The sequence below is a fragment of the Armigeres subalbatus genome, chromosome 2, assembly GCF_024139115.2.
Source record: "Armigeres subalbatus isolate Guangzhou_Male chromosome 2, GZ_Asu_2, whole genome shotgun sequence".
Lineage (NCBI taxonomy): Eukaryota > Metazoa > Arthropoda > Insecta > Diptera > Culicidae > Armigeres > Armigeres subalbatus.
In genome coordinates, this window is record NC_085140.1 from 138,430,689 (window position 1) to 138,445,250 (window position 14,562).

Here is a 14,562-nt window from a genome sequence, read left to right on the forward strand (position 1 = left end):
ACAGGTATTCCTGGCAAATGCCATAGATGGCATTATTATTTAACCTAATTCCATACTGTAATCCTTTGTGCTTCCTCGAGTATCTATAATGTAGCATACTGAAACTGAACGTGAAAGGGAAGTCAATTTGTTGGTGGATTAACGATACGCCTAACCATCATGACTAAGGGTATGCGATAACACATTTTTTCCTGACGAAACGAAACGAAATTTGAAATGCTATTGTTCGTTCGGAAGGAAACGAAACGAAATTCAGATTTACTTCCGATACTTCGAAACGAAACGAAATTGAGCTCCATTTGATTCGAAATTTTTCGAAACGAAACGAAATTAAAAAAAAAATTCCGCGGAATTTTTATTGAATAGTTTTTTTTGCATTATATACATTAGACTGGCCCAGGATACAAAAAGTCGTCGGATTCTACGGGGCACCCCCAGGATTTTGCCTTTGGGTAAGAAAATAATTCTCTGAAAATTTCAACCTGATCGGTTATTGCATAAGCTGGCGCAATTGATTTGAAGTTAATATGGGGGATTCAGCCGAAATATATGGGAAAATATACCTCTGTTACTATTTCGTACATGAAATTGGATGGAAAAGCCCGATTGAGCCCAGATTTGCAGGAAATGAAGTTAACATGCCAATGAACAATTCCACATAAAATTCTACTATGATTAAATAAACTTCAAATTAGTTTTTGGCTGATTTATTTGGAGTTTGGTTAAGCACTTTGAAATTCATTAATTGCCTTGAAAACAAGCGCATGTAATCGAAGGTAGCTGCGATATGTGTTGTGGCGCGCATGCAGTTACTTATGTTTCAGTGCGCGCGAAATCACGCATCGCAGGCACCTTTGATTGCATGCGTATGTTTTCATGGCAATTAATGAATTTCAAAGTGCTCAACCCAACTCCAAATAAATCAGCCAAAAACTGATTTAAAGTTTATGTAGTAATAGTAGAATTTCATGTCGAATTGTTCATGGGCATGTTAACTTCATTTCCTGCAAATTTGGGCTCAATCGGGCTCTTCCAATCAATTTCCTGTACGAAATAGTAACAAAGGTGAATTTTCCCATATATTTCGGCTGAAACCCCCATATTAACTTCAAATCAATTGCACCAGCTTATGCAATAACCGATCAGGCTGAAATTTTCAGGGAATGATTTTCTTACCTAAAGGCCAAATCCTGGAGGGTGCCCCGTATAATCCGACGACTTTTTTTCTCCCCATACCAGGCTGGGCCACTCTAATATACATAATGCAAAAAACTAATAAAAAGAATACGAATAAAAGAAAATTAATTTTGTTTAATATTGTTAAAGAAAAATATTGTTACCCAAATTCCATAGGTAGAATCTAGCTGAATTTTAAAAAAGGACATAAGTAGGGTAAGTGTACAGGTTTTGGCCACCTTAATGCCTAATTTGGCCAACCCCGAAAAATGCATATTTTCCAAAAAAATATCGATCTGTTTGCACAAGAAGCGTAAGGGATACATCTCCTGTTACAGCCACTAAAACCCTCGGAAATTGCTTTATTTTCAGAGTTATGCGAGAAATTGGCCAAATTAGGAACATGGCCAAAACTGGTACAATTACCCTTACAGATCAGTTTTGTACATGTTTACCATTTTCAAAAGTATGCCTCTATACCATAAACAACGTAAAAATATTCATCGCTTAATATTTCCAACAGGCATCAGTAAAAATAAATTAAAGCTGATTTTTTAACTGCAATCAACAGATTTCATATTTATTGGATCTGTTCATCATTTTGAAAAGTATTACAGATTCAAAGTGCCACCCTTGCATTTTAATCGACATCTTGAATAGAGTCTCCAGGCAAATTTCCAACCAAATTCATGTAGATTTATTGAATCTATGAGACTTTCCAAACAGCTGTTGGTTGCAGTAGTACACACTTAATTTCTTTTACCGGGATGTCAGCAAAATGGTCAACTTTTACCGAGATTCGCACAGCCGTGCCCCAGCAAACATGTTTTTTGCCGAGATTTTTGTCAAAATTGCTGGAAATCAGCAAATAATTTGCCGAAAATCAGCTAACAAACATCATTTTTGCGGGATATCAGTTTTTTTGTTTTGCTGGCGAACGTCTATGCGAATTTTGACCTAGCTGCAGAACTAAAAACTAAGTGTGTAAACTCGACTTTTTCTAAATTTTTACTGAGGTCTGATGGACATATTAGGCGAGCATTTTTTTGGTTATGGTGAGGGGCATTTTTCATCCATAATTTTTTCTCGGCCTTTGAAGATAAACGAAAATCGTGACTGCTAGATGAAAACCTTTTTCGTTTAATCACTTCACGTCTCACTCACTTTTTGTGAGAACGATTAGAAAAATTCTATGGTGCGCTGATGAGAGTCGAACCTTAACAATAATAGCTGTGAGATGCTCTTACTCTAGCTCTCTCTTACTGCATGTAGGCATTAGGTTACAAACCTCCCGGATTATGCGGGTCAGTACCGGGTTCAGCCTTCTTGCCTCACATTGCCTGGCGCCCCGGAAAACTGTTACTATTCAGTCGGTAGCTCTGATGAGGTGATCGCCAGTGTAACCAAATTAATTCGGTACAGAACCTTCCATACAATATGCTTCAAAAATCGATGTTTATCTTCCTCGATAGAAACTATCTAAACTAGATAGAAATATTCATTATTTATGTAAGAGAAGCGAAAGTTACAAGCACAAAAGATTGAAAAAATATAACTGCTAGATGGAAAAACAATGAATATAATGCTTAAAATCAACAGTTATAAATCTTTTCAGACCTTAAGAACAATGTATAAGCCTTTAGCTATTAAATGTAAACTAATTTTATGCCATCAAACTAGAATGCAGACATTTACGTTTATTGCTGTATATTAGGGAGAGTGCTAGTAATGGACCCCGTGCGTATAATAGACCCCCTGAACAAAAACCAAAAGTTAACGCTGGAATCAACGATTTCCTGCAAATCTCCATTGGATAAAGTTGCTTCACATATAATGGTAGTTGTTTTTGGCGTGCCAATGAAATAAACCTCAAAATGGTGTTTGTAAAAGTTTTTTTTCCATAAAATTTTCACGGTAGGTAATCATCCAATCTATATACATAAAAATGAATTTCTGTCTGTCTGAACCTTATAGATTTCGAAACTACTAAACGGATCGGCGTTAAAATTTGTATGCAGAGGTTTTTGGGGCCGGGGAAGGTCCCTAAAATGGTTCGAACCCCTCCCTCATTTGGAAAGGGAGCTCCCATACAAATGAAACATCAATTTCTTCATAACTCAAGAATTATTCAGAAAATAAATCAATTTTAGGCAAAACGAATGCGAAACGCGAAACCCACCTGCAATTTTCACTCAAGAATAGTATTAAAAGGGGTCATGTTCAAACTGCATGGTCTAGTTTCGAGATTCTTAATCTACTTTTCCTCGTAGTGAGCACTGGCTTTCAAAAAAATAAAACAGAGCATGTCACCATTTTGTTACCTCCACCTTTCACTTCCCTAGTCCCCTGTTTCTTCAATCGAGGGGTTTGCTGGTTAATTAATGTGAATATACCAAAAAGCCACAAACGAATTGATTAAGCGCACAATTCAAGCGAACCTAATAATTAATCATCTTGAAAGGTGCGGTTCTTTCTCTCTTTGCGGAAGGAAGTTTTTAATACTACCCGAAGCTATTTTAATTTCAACGGTGCTTCTTAGCGCTATTTGTACCCACTGATCCCGTTACGATCTTTGCAAGGACCCGTGCCTTCGTTTTACGTTGGACCCGTTTGCGGAAGTAAAATTCCGACAAGCGGTGGTAATCCTGCAGGGACACCGTTCTGGGAAAAAACCTCTTAGAAGGTCACGTCTCCACGCTCAGCCATGAGCATTAATAAAAACAAGAGGAAGGGGGAGTCTCTGAATTCTCCACTTCCTTCGCGCGGAAAAAATAGAAGGAAGCTGGAGAATTCAGATATTCCTTCTAACTCTAATATCGGAAATAATTCTTCTCCAATCGAACTGAGCAATCAGTTCGATTTGATTAATGATGAAATTGAGCAAATCGAATATTCCTATAGCCCAGGTGATTCGATTCATGCGAAAAAGCAAAGGATTCCGCCAATTGTGGTATCTGTTGCCGAGTTTTCTGGCTTCCGGAATGAGATTTTGAGTAACCTTCAGGGGATCAAGGTTTCATTTCAGATTGCTAGGAAGGGTGACTGCCGCGTTTTGCCAGGATCCTTTGACGATCGCAAACGTCTTCTCGGGTATTTAACTGAGAAGCGCCATAAATTCTTCACATACGACGACAAAACTGAGCGATTGTTCAAAGTCGTCTTGAAAGGTCTCCCCAGTGATGATAAATCACTGGATGAGATTAAAACTGAAATTTCTGAATTACTTGGATTTTCACCAGTCCAAGTAATTAAGATGAAAAAGAAATCCCACTCTGGTACTTCCCAGAGGGGCATTTCTCAAGAATTTTATTTAGTTCATTTTAACAAAAGTGAACTAAATAATATGAAAAGTTTGGAAAAGGCCTGTATTATGTCCCATGTCCGTGTTACATGGGAACATTTCCGCAGGCCTGGGGGAAATTTCCAAAACCCCACCCAGTGCCGTAAGTGCCAAAAGTGGGGTCATGGAACCAAACATTGTCACATGGATGCTAAATGCATGACTTGTGGTGGAACCTCTCACGCCAAGGACGCATGTCCTGTGAGAGAAGATTCCAATAAATTTAAATGTGCAAATTGTGGGGGCAATCATAAATCCAATTTCTGGGAATGCCCTTCACGCAATTTTGAATTCCCGTGCAAAATTGATGACGGGAAATTCCAATCGGATCCCAGATTCGACGGGTAGAAATTTTTCAAACGCTCAAATTTCGAAACCGGTTACCGGTCGAGCAATTCATACCCACCACAATTCACAAACAAATTTTGCCGCTCGTCAACGGGTAGCAAGCACTTCAGTAAATTCCAATTTTTCCAATGTACCTACGTATGCAAACATCGCTGCTGGTAGACAAAATTTCTCTTCTAAAAATGAGGTTTATACCCATGTCCCAACGGAAAATAATGGTCATGTTGCCGACTCAGGTAGCATGACTGCTTCCGATTTTGATTTTTTAACTGAACAATTGCATCACATGATTGATGCAATGTTCAAAGCAAATACCATACCAGAAGCTGTTCAGGTTGGTATAAAGTACAAACAAAAAATTGTTATCGGACTCCGTTTTAATGGATCTAAATAATTGTGTGAAAGTTCTAAATTGGAATGCCCGCTCTCTAAAGGGTAATGAAGATGAATTATTCAACTTCCTTTCAGTTCATAATGTGCATATTGCTATTATAACAGAAACTTATTTAAAGCCCGAACTCTCCATTAAAAGAGATCCAAATTATTTTATCTACAGAAATGATCGTCTTGACAGCGCCTGTGGTGGGGTCGCCATTGTCATTAATAGACGTATCAAACATAAATTATTTTCTTCGTTTGAAACCAAAGTTTTTGAAACCTTGGGAGTTTCTGTTGAAACAAATTTTGGACAATTTGCTTTCATTGTAGCCTACTTGCCTTTTCAATGCAATGGGCAGCAAAAGAATTTGTTGAAAGCTGATCTTCAAATTCTGACTCGCAACAAATCAAAATTCTTCGTAATTGGTGACTTCAATGCCAAACACCGTTCATGGAATAATGCTCAAAGCAATTCCAACGGCAAAATTTTATTTGAAGATTGTTCTGCGGGATATTATACTATTCAATATCCCAATGGCCCTACTTGTTTTTCTTCCAGTCGAAATCCTTCTACAATTGATTTAGTTTTACCGGATTCAAGTCAGCTGTGTGGCCAATTGGTAACTCATGCTGACTTTGGCTCTGATCACCTTCCTGTGACATTTGAAATCTCACAAGAAGCCATTTATAATCCAATCAGCTCTACTTTTAATTATCATAGAGCTGATTGGGATTTATATAAAACATATATCGATAGGCATTTTGATGTTAATATTCCTTTGGATACCAAAAGTGACATTGACAATGCGCTCGTATCTTTGACAAATTTTATAGTCGAAGCCAGAGGCATTTCAATTCCTAAATGTGAAATTTAATTCAACTTCATTATTATTGACGACGATCTTCAGCTACTGATCCGTCTTAAAAATGTGAGAAGAAGGCAATACCAAAGAACTCGCGATCCCGCGTTGAAAGTTATTTGGCGAGATTTGCAAAATGAAATTAAAAAACGTTTCGCTATTCTGAGAAATACCAACTTTGAGAATAATGTCTCGAAGTTGGATCCCAGTTCGAAACCCTTTTGGAAATTAACGAAAATTCTTAAAGAACCTCAAAAGCCAATTCCAGCGCTTAAAGAGGGAAATAAAATTTTATTAACAAATGGCGAAAAGGCTCAAAAACTTGCTCAGCAGTTCGAGAGTGCCCATAATTTTAGTCTAGGTCTCACTAGTCCAATTGAGGATCAGGTTACACGGAGCTTCGAAGACATTCTCAATCAAGGGAATGTTTTTGACCCTTCGTTGGGAACTAATTTGGATGAAGTGAGATCTATTACTAGAAAATTTAAAAATATGAAAGCCCCGGGTGATGATGGTATTTTCTACATACTTATCAAAAAACCCTGATTAATCCACCTAGCGGTGATGATGCCTTTCTCGTGCATTATTAAAATAGTATTTTGGCCATTACTTTTGAGCCCATAGTCCGATCTGGCCAATTTTCAATAGGAAACGATGGGAGAGTATTCTGCGTCGAGTGAAACATGTTGCGAGTAAATCGGTTAAGGATAAGTACCTGAAAAATGAGTGACATTTTTTACTTATTTTTTCTATAAAAAAGTGGTATTTTGGCCATAACTTCCGATCCCATAGTCCGATCTGACCAATTTTCAATAGGAAACAATGGTAGAGTATCCTGCGTTGAGTGCAAAATGTTGCGAGTAAATCGGTTAAGGATAAGTGCCTGAAAAATGAGTGACATTTTTTTACTTCTTTTTTTATAAAAAAAAGTGGTATTTTGGCCATAACTTCCGAGCCCATAGTCCGATCTGACCAATTTTCAATAGCAAACAATGGTAGAGTATCCTGCGTCGAATGCAACTTGTTGCGAGTAAATCGGTTAAGGATAAGTACCTGAAAAATGAGTGACATTTTTTTTGGGTGGGGTGCGCACAGACACACACACATACACACACACACACACACACACACACACACACACACACATACACACAGACATCACCTCAATTCGTCGAGCTAAGTCGATCGGTATATAACACTATGGGTCTCCGGGCCTTCTATAAAAAGTTTGTTTTTGGAGCGATCATATAGCCTTTACCGTATACTTAGTATACGAGAAAGGCAAAACTTCCTGAGAGCTCTTTATCCTTTTTGGTTAATTTATTTAACAAATGTTTTCAATTGGCATACTTCCCAGATAAATGGAAAAACGCCAAAGTTGTTCCAATTTTGAAGCCGGACGAAAATCCAGCTGAGGCTTCTAGTTATCGCCCAATCAGTTTGCTTTCTTCAATAAGCAAACTGTTTGAAAAGATTATTTTAAATAGAATGATGGTTCATATTAATGACAATTCTATTTTTGCTGATGAGCAATTTGGTTTTCGCCATGGGCATTCAACCACTCATCAGTTATTAAGAGTAAATATTTAGGACTTCTGCTAGATCAAAAATTAACTTTTAAAAATCACATTGAAGGCCTTCAAGCCAAATGTAACAAATATATTAAGTGTCTATATCCACTTATAAACAGAAAATCAAAACATTGTCTTAAGAACAAACTTTTGATTTACAAACAAATTTTTAGACCTGCCATGTTGTATGCTGTGCCAATATGGACTAGTTGCTGCAATACCAGAAAGAAGGCACTTCAGAGGATTCAAAATAAAATTTTGAAAATGATTCTGAAGTTGCCTCGTGGTATAGTACCAATGAACTTCATAGAATTTCTAATATTGAGACATTGCAACAAATGTCCAACAAAATAATTTCCAATTTTAGACAAAAATCGTTGCAATCTTCTATTGCAATGATTAACTCCTTGTACGCTTAGTATAAAATAGGTTAAGATTAGTTTAAGTTGAAAACATTGTAATTCCTACATGGTTCAAATCAACCAGAGGAAAAATTCTAACTGCCAGAGGCAATTAAAATGTATTGATAACTAGTTGACCCGGCAGACGTTGTCCTGCATAGTAGGCGAGAATGTGTGTTCCGAACTGCCCATGCAAAGTTCGCATAGGAATCACAATTTTAGTTTTTCACGATTTGCTCAACTTTACTCGTAATTTTCGCATTAGGAAATATCATATAAACCCGTCGGAAACTATAACGAATGTTTCTGCTGAGGAAATGAAAAAATCCATCCAGTCGTTTTCGAGTTATGCGGATACGAACACAGACCATTTCATTTTTATATATAAGAAGAAGAAGAAGATAACTAAAAATATAACATAGCAAATAAGGATGATAGTGTTAAGAAAACACGGAACACCTAGTCTAAGAGATGAATGCATGTATTAGATAATTAGCAAATAAAATTAGTTAAAAAAAAAAAATCATCTTGAAAAGTAATCCGAGTAAATATCAAGATGGACAATACAAGAAGGATTTGATTTTCAAAATTCTAGAACAAAGCCAACTATTTAATCACTTTTCCTTAACAGGAGACAATTTTGAGCTAACGTCTGAAAGATATTCAAAATCATCAGAAGTTTACATCAACATTTACATAGGACTCTTATGAGTGTCCTGGCAGTACAGTCACCATGCCAACCTTGTGCATCTTGAGTTTCACTGAGTACTATATTTTGTTTTTGATACGGCAAAATTGTCTAATGTCTGTATATAGCGCAGTGTTTCAACTTGCCCCGATACGTGGGGAAGTTGAAACGATGCAAATAAAAATATAATTTTAGTATACTAACTGTTTATAAGAAAGTTTGGTAAGGTTGCTAATTTTTTATGTATAATCTTTGCCCCGAAATAGCAAATGCCGCAAACGAACTCAAAATTTATCAAAGAATGATTTTTTTATAGCACTACAAAGTTCAACTTCGAAAAAACCGTTTCAATTTGCCCCGATGTACCTTATGAAATTTTAAATAGAGTTTGAATGGCTTCATTCAGCGGCGCAGCCAAATTTTTTTACGATATGAAAATTTGAAATATTAAAAATTTATTCCGATATTCCGCGAAATTCCGTTTAATTTCGTTAAAAGCATGATATTTCCGTCGAAATTTTTGAAATTAATCGATACGAAACGAAATCAGAAAATCAGATTTCGCCATACTAAAATTCCGCGACATTTTTTAATTCCGCGAAATTCCGCGGAATTTCGTTTCGAATGCCCTAAAATAATTTTTTTTCGAAATACCGTATATGCTTAATCATGACTCGTATTTCTCTGCTTGATGCTACTTTATACTTCTTGTTCCTATGAATGAATGGTCACAATATCAAGCCCTTGATGCGCTACTCTTGAGTTTTTTGATAAAATAAAGTAATTAGTGCGTGCTTGGTCATATTTTTGGTTAGCACGCCGATTCTATTGGAAAGAAAGTGAGTAGAATATTTCCAATGTGCATAATTATATCCCAAGCTATATCTTTATCATCACAATTGTCGTAATTTATGAAGCGGTGATTGGAGGGCGGTTTATGTAGGCGTATCGGTGGACTGAAGAGGATTTTGGATGCGATCGATTCATCACCATTGCTTTGTATTAGCACAGGAAATTCTTCGGAAATACGATTGATTCCTCTAATTTATAATTTAACATACTAAGCGCTTGAAGAAAAAAGTATTTACATTTACAAATGTTCGTTCCATTTGAATGAATTCTGGGCCATATGATTTGAAATAAACCCAATGTGCAGATTTTAATTCCATAACTTACGATTACAACATGTTAAAAATAGTTAGTTTATTAGAATCAAAATTGAACCAGAAAAATATGCATAGTCAAGATTAATTTACTCACCGACATACAACCCGGTGTCCGTGTTAAGCTGCCTCAGCTTGCCCGGGGACCTCCGAGTAATGGGCTTTCCACCATCAACCTTCAGCGTGCCTTCCTGGGAATTCCTGTGGAAAATAGAAAACATCGTGAGTCGAAACAAAATTACCTGCCACCGACTTTCAATAAGACAACAAAGGGTTCCCACAAAAGCATGTCTACAAAAACGGTACCCAGCCAATGCTCAACCTCGTACAGCGGCCACGTCGTCGGTACGACCAAGTTTGTAGACGACCACTAATAGCAAACACTAAAATATCGATTTTTTCACTCCGACCACCAGTTTCCTGCATATCCAATGTGCTTGATCCTCTTACCGCGCGCCGGGCATTCGTGATTGATTGATTTATAATTCATGGAAAATAGCTTTCCATGTTAGTTGCATGGGAGAGCAAAAAAAAAGAAGTCAAACAATAACCAGAACCCACCGCACGTGCACACATAGGGACCAGTCAGTGGTGATCTCGCACCGCGTTGTATCTTTTCCTAGCCACATGTCACGGGAGGTGACGTGCTTTCGTTCGCCTGACTCTGGTGGAGTTCTGCTTCTATTCAACATAAGGTGAAAGGGAAACTTTAACTAAGGGATTATGTAATAGTTACATAAAGTAGAAATTGATTATTTGTTTATGATTCGTTCAACATCATTTCAAAGTTCTGGATTCAGGATTAAAAAAAGATTTTTCCATATGCTTCTTTTATTTTTCCTCTAAATTTAAGGAACATCTTTATTATTAAATAAATTGAATATCTTTTTACTTTTTTTGTAACTTTTAAATAAACTACCAGAAACAAACATGAGGACAAGCCTGATTCTCTTGCATTATTATGGCGCCTGTTGATTCGATTAACAGCGATTTTATTTGGCCCACCTTCGTTTTAAGACCGGTACTATTTATCTGTAAGTAATTTGTAAGAAAGCCTTTTGACCTTCCTTCAATCCTTTGAAACTGAAATGAATTATGAAGACATTTCATTCATTGAAAATTTAATTCCTGCAGCAATATTCCTCATCAAACATGAGGATGGTGGCCATTTTGTATAAAAATCAAGCTTGTCTTCGTTCTCATTTCTTCCAGTGTAGGGCGATTCATGAATTCCTCCGAAATCCACACCCCAAAGGTGTCAATCGTTGAGGTCGGAACGGGCAGGATACGAAGAAGACTGACAAAATGATTCACCGGTTGGTTCTGCAGTTTGTTTCCACAGAATTGGGTGTGTTGCTAAATTTCCAAACAACACCCGCGTGCTGAGCGATTCGCTTCTTGCACATCTTGGCGTGAAAGTAGAATTTGAATATTAAATTCGATGTGGCCGCGAAAGCACTTAGTTCCTGTGACTTGAAACTAGCACTAAAACTGTGGGTGTCGCATAAAACAGAGGGAGGAGAGGAAGACGGGTTTTCCTTTGCTTTGTGAATTGAAGCTGGTGCCTGCTTCCGATGAATGGATATATGTACCGCTTCATGTCGAAAACGGTTGGGTTATTTACCGGGTAGGATTAGTGATGAAAATCAAGTAGAGGAAAATTCATGGAAGTGAAACATTGAAGGAATACTTAATAATGGAACGCATCTTGTTTGAAGATTCGTTCGCATAATACGCTAAGAGGTTAAACACAGATTTATCTTTACTGTCGCATGAGTGTCGCATGCTATCTCACTTAGAAGATACTGCCCTTAAACAGCCTGCAGAGAGTAAGCTAAACAAAGGAAACATTTTTGCTCATTTTGCACAGTTCACAAAAATTAACTTTCTTATGGGCCCTGTACACCTCCGGTGGTGCAAAGTGTCGACTTGAAAGATCTCCATCCTGAGCGATGTCCAGCTAACGCTTTAACCTGTTGCCAGGTTAGATTTCGGTCGACTTCTTTTATTTCTTTATTGAGGCTTCGCCGCCATGAGCCTCTGGGTCTGCCTCTGCTGCGATGTCCCGTTGGGTTCCAGTCTAATGCTTGTTTAAGATTTCGTTTCTGCCCCTACCGAGAGTGTGGCCGACCCAGCCCCACTTCCGATCCCGAATTTCTGTTGCTATCGGCCTCTGGTGACAACGACGATGGAGCTCGTTGTTTGAGATCTAGTTATGAGGTCACCAGGCCCGAATTATATATCTCAGGCATCTGTTGATGAACACCTGCAGCCGTTGAGTGTTCTTCACTGATACACACCATGTTTCGCTAGCGTTTAACGGCACAGATTTCACGTTAGAGTTGAAAATTCGTATTTTGGTGCGTTCACTTATCTACCTGTTATTCCAGATATTTCGTAAATTCGCAAAGGTAGCCCTTGTTTTCTTGACCCGTGCGCCTATGTCGATCTTGGTACCGTCGTCTGACGCCATTTGGCTACCAAGATATTGGAAGCTTTCAACATTCTCCACTGGTTGCCCGGCTACTGTGACTTGTTGACGTTGATGACTAAACCTGCCGGGAAGGAGCGCTCGGCAAGGTCGTTGAGCTTACTCTGCATATCAGAGCGCCGTTGTGCGAGGAGTGCAACGTCATCAGTCAATTCGAAGTCGTTTAGGTGCTCCATGGTTATAGGCTGCCATAACAGTCCGCGGTTTGGTTCACGGTCAATCGCATCTACCAGGATCTCATCGATTACGATGAGGAACAGTAACGGTGATAGAATAAATCCTTGCCTCACACCAGCTACGACCCGGATAGGGTCGGATAGGACCCCATTGTGCAGTACTCTACACGAAAAGGCCTCGTACTGTGCTTCGATGAGGCCGATGATTTTCTCAGGAACCCCCTTGCGTCTCAGGGCGCCCCACATATTCTCGTGATTGAGACGGTCGAAAACTTTTTCGTAGTCAATGAATACCAATTAGAGGGACTCTTGGGATCCGTTGACCTGCTCCAGAATGATGCGGAGCGTGGCAATATGGTCCACACAGAATCTTCCGGCACGGAATCCGGCTTGCTGCCGCCGCATCGATCTTCTCCTGAATCCGGGCTAGGATAATTTTGCACAGAACTTTGAGAACGGTACACAGCAACATAATGCCTCGCCAGTTATCGCATACAGTCAGGTCACCCTTTTTGGGCACCTTCACTAAGATGCCTTGCATCCAGTCGACCGGGAAAGTTGCGGTGTCCCAGATATTACGAAATAAACGATGCAGTAGTTGAGCGGATGTCATGGGGTCAGCTTTGAGCATCTCGGCTGATATGCGGTCGACCCCTGAGGCTTTATTCGATTTCATGCTTTGGATGGCTGTTTGAATCTCTAGCAGTGATGGAGCTTCGGTATTGACGCGTGTTATACGTCGGATCCTAGGCAGATCATGCCGAGGTGGTGATGGCCTGGCTGGCACTTGAAAAAGTAGTTCAAAGTGCTCGAACCAGCGTTTCAGCTGGTCAGTTGGGTCGGTCAATAACTGATCATTCGCGTCTTTCACAGGCATCGTTGCATTAATCTTCGCCCCGCTTAAGCGTCGTGAGATATCGTAGAGGAGGCGAATGTCCCCGGTTGCGGCGGCTCTCTCTCCTTCGTCGGCCAGAGAGTCTGCCCACGCTCGCTTGTCCCGTCGACATGAGCGTTTTACTTCCTTCTCAAGAGCCGCGCATCGTTGACGGGCTAAGACTTTGGCTCCTCTGGTTTTCGATCGCTCTATCGCGGCTTTGGCTTCTCTTTGCTCCTCTATCATCCTCCAGGTCTCATCGGTGATCCATTGTTTTCTCTGGGTGCGTAGTTCGCCAGATTGTTCTCGCTGGTGGCGATGAAGGCATTCTTGATGGCGGTTCATTGGTCTCCCACGCTGCCACCTTCCGGAATATCTGCAGCACGCGTCTCCAGTTCTTCAACGAAGGACCGTTTCACCGTGGCATCTTTCAGTCGGCGTGTGTTGAATCGTCGTCCAACTCTTTCCTCCTGCCGACGAATCCGCGCAATGAGCAGGCGTATTTCGCCGATGAGGAGGTGATGATCAGACGCGATATCGGCACTACGTTTATTCCGTACATCAAGAAGGCTCCGTTTCCATTTTCGGCTGATGCAAATGTGGTCAATTTGATTTTTTGTGAAGCCGTCACGGGTGACCCACGTGACCTTGTGAACCGGTCGATGAGGGAAGAGCGATCCCCCGATCACCATGTCGTTATTACCACAAAATTTTGCGAATAGCTCTCCGTTTTCGCTCATTTCTCCGAGACCATGGCGTCCCATAATGCGCTCATGGTTCGAGTTGTCGGATCCGATCTTTGCATTGAAGTCGCCCAAACAGATCTTGATATCACCCTTCGGAATTCTATCTACGACAGCATTGAGTTGACTGTAGAAGTTCTCTTTGTCTTGCAGATCGGCAGCATCGGTTGGTGCATAACATTGGATTATAGTAAGGTTTCGGACCAGTGTTCTAAATCTGGCAACGATTATCCTTTCACTTATAGGTTCCCACTTCATAAGCGCAGAGTGTGCCTGAGCGCTTAGTAGGAAGCCAACTCCGCGATGCCGGGGAGCGTGTTCACCTCGTAAACCAGAGTACAGCAGAACTTGTC

The 14,562-nt window shown here is 39.6% G+C and overlaps 1 protein-coding gene across 1 annotated transcript in view; it reads right to left on the reverse strand.

The window, feature by feature from the left end:
- Positions 1-14,562, reverse strand: part of LOC134210913 (basement membrane proteoglycan) — a 654,698-nt gene that overhangs the window by 16,395 nt on the left and 623,741 nt on the right. The window contains exon 17 of the mRNA XM_062687352.1: positions 10,023-10,126. Within this exon, the coding sequence (XP_062543336.1) occupies positions 10,023-10,126 (104 nt within the window). The remainder of the gene's footprint in view (positions 1-10,022; positions 10,127-14,562) is intronic.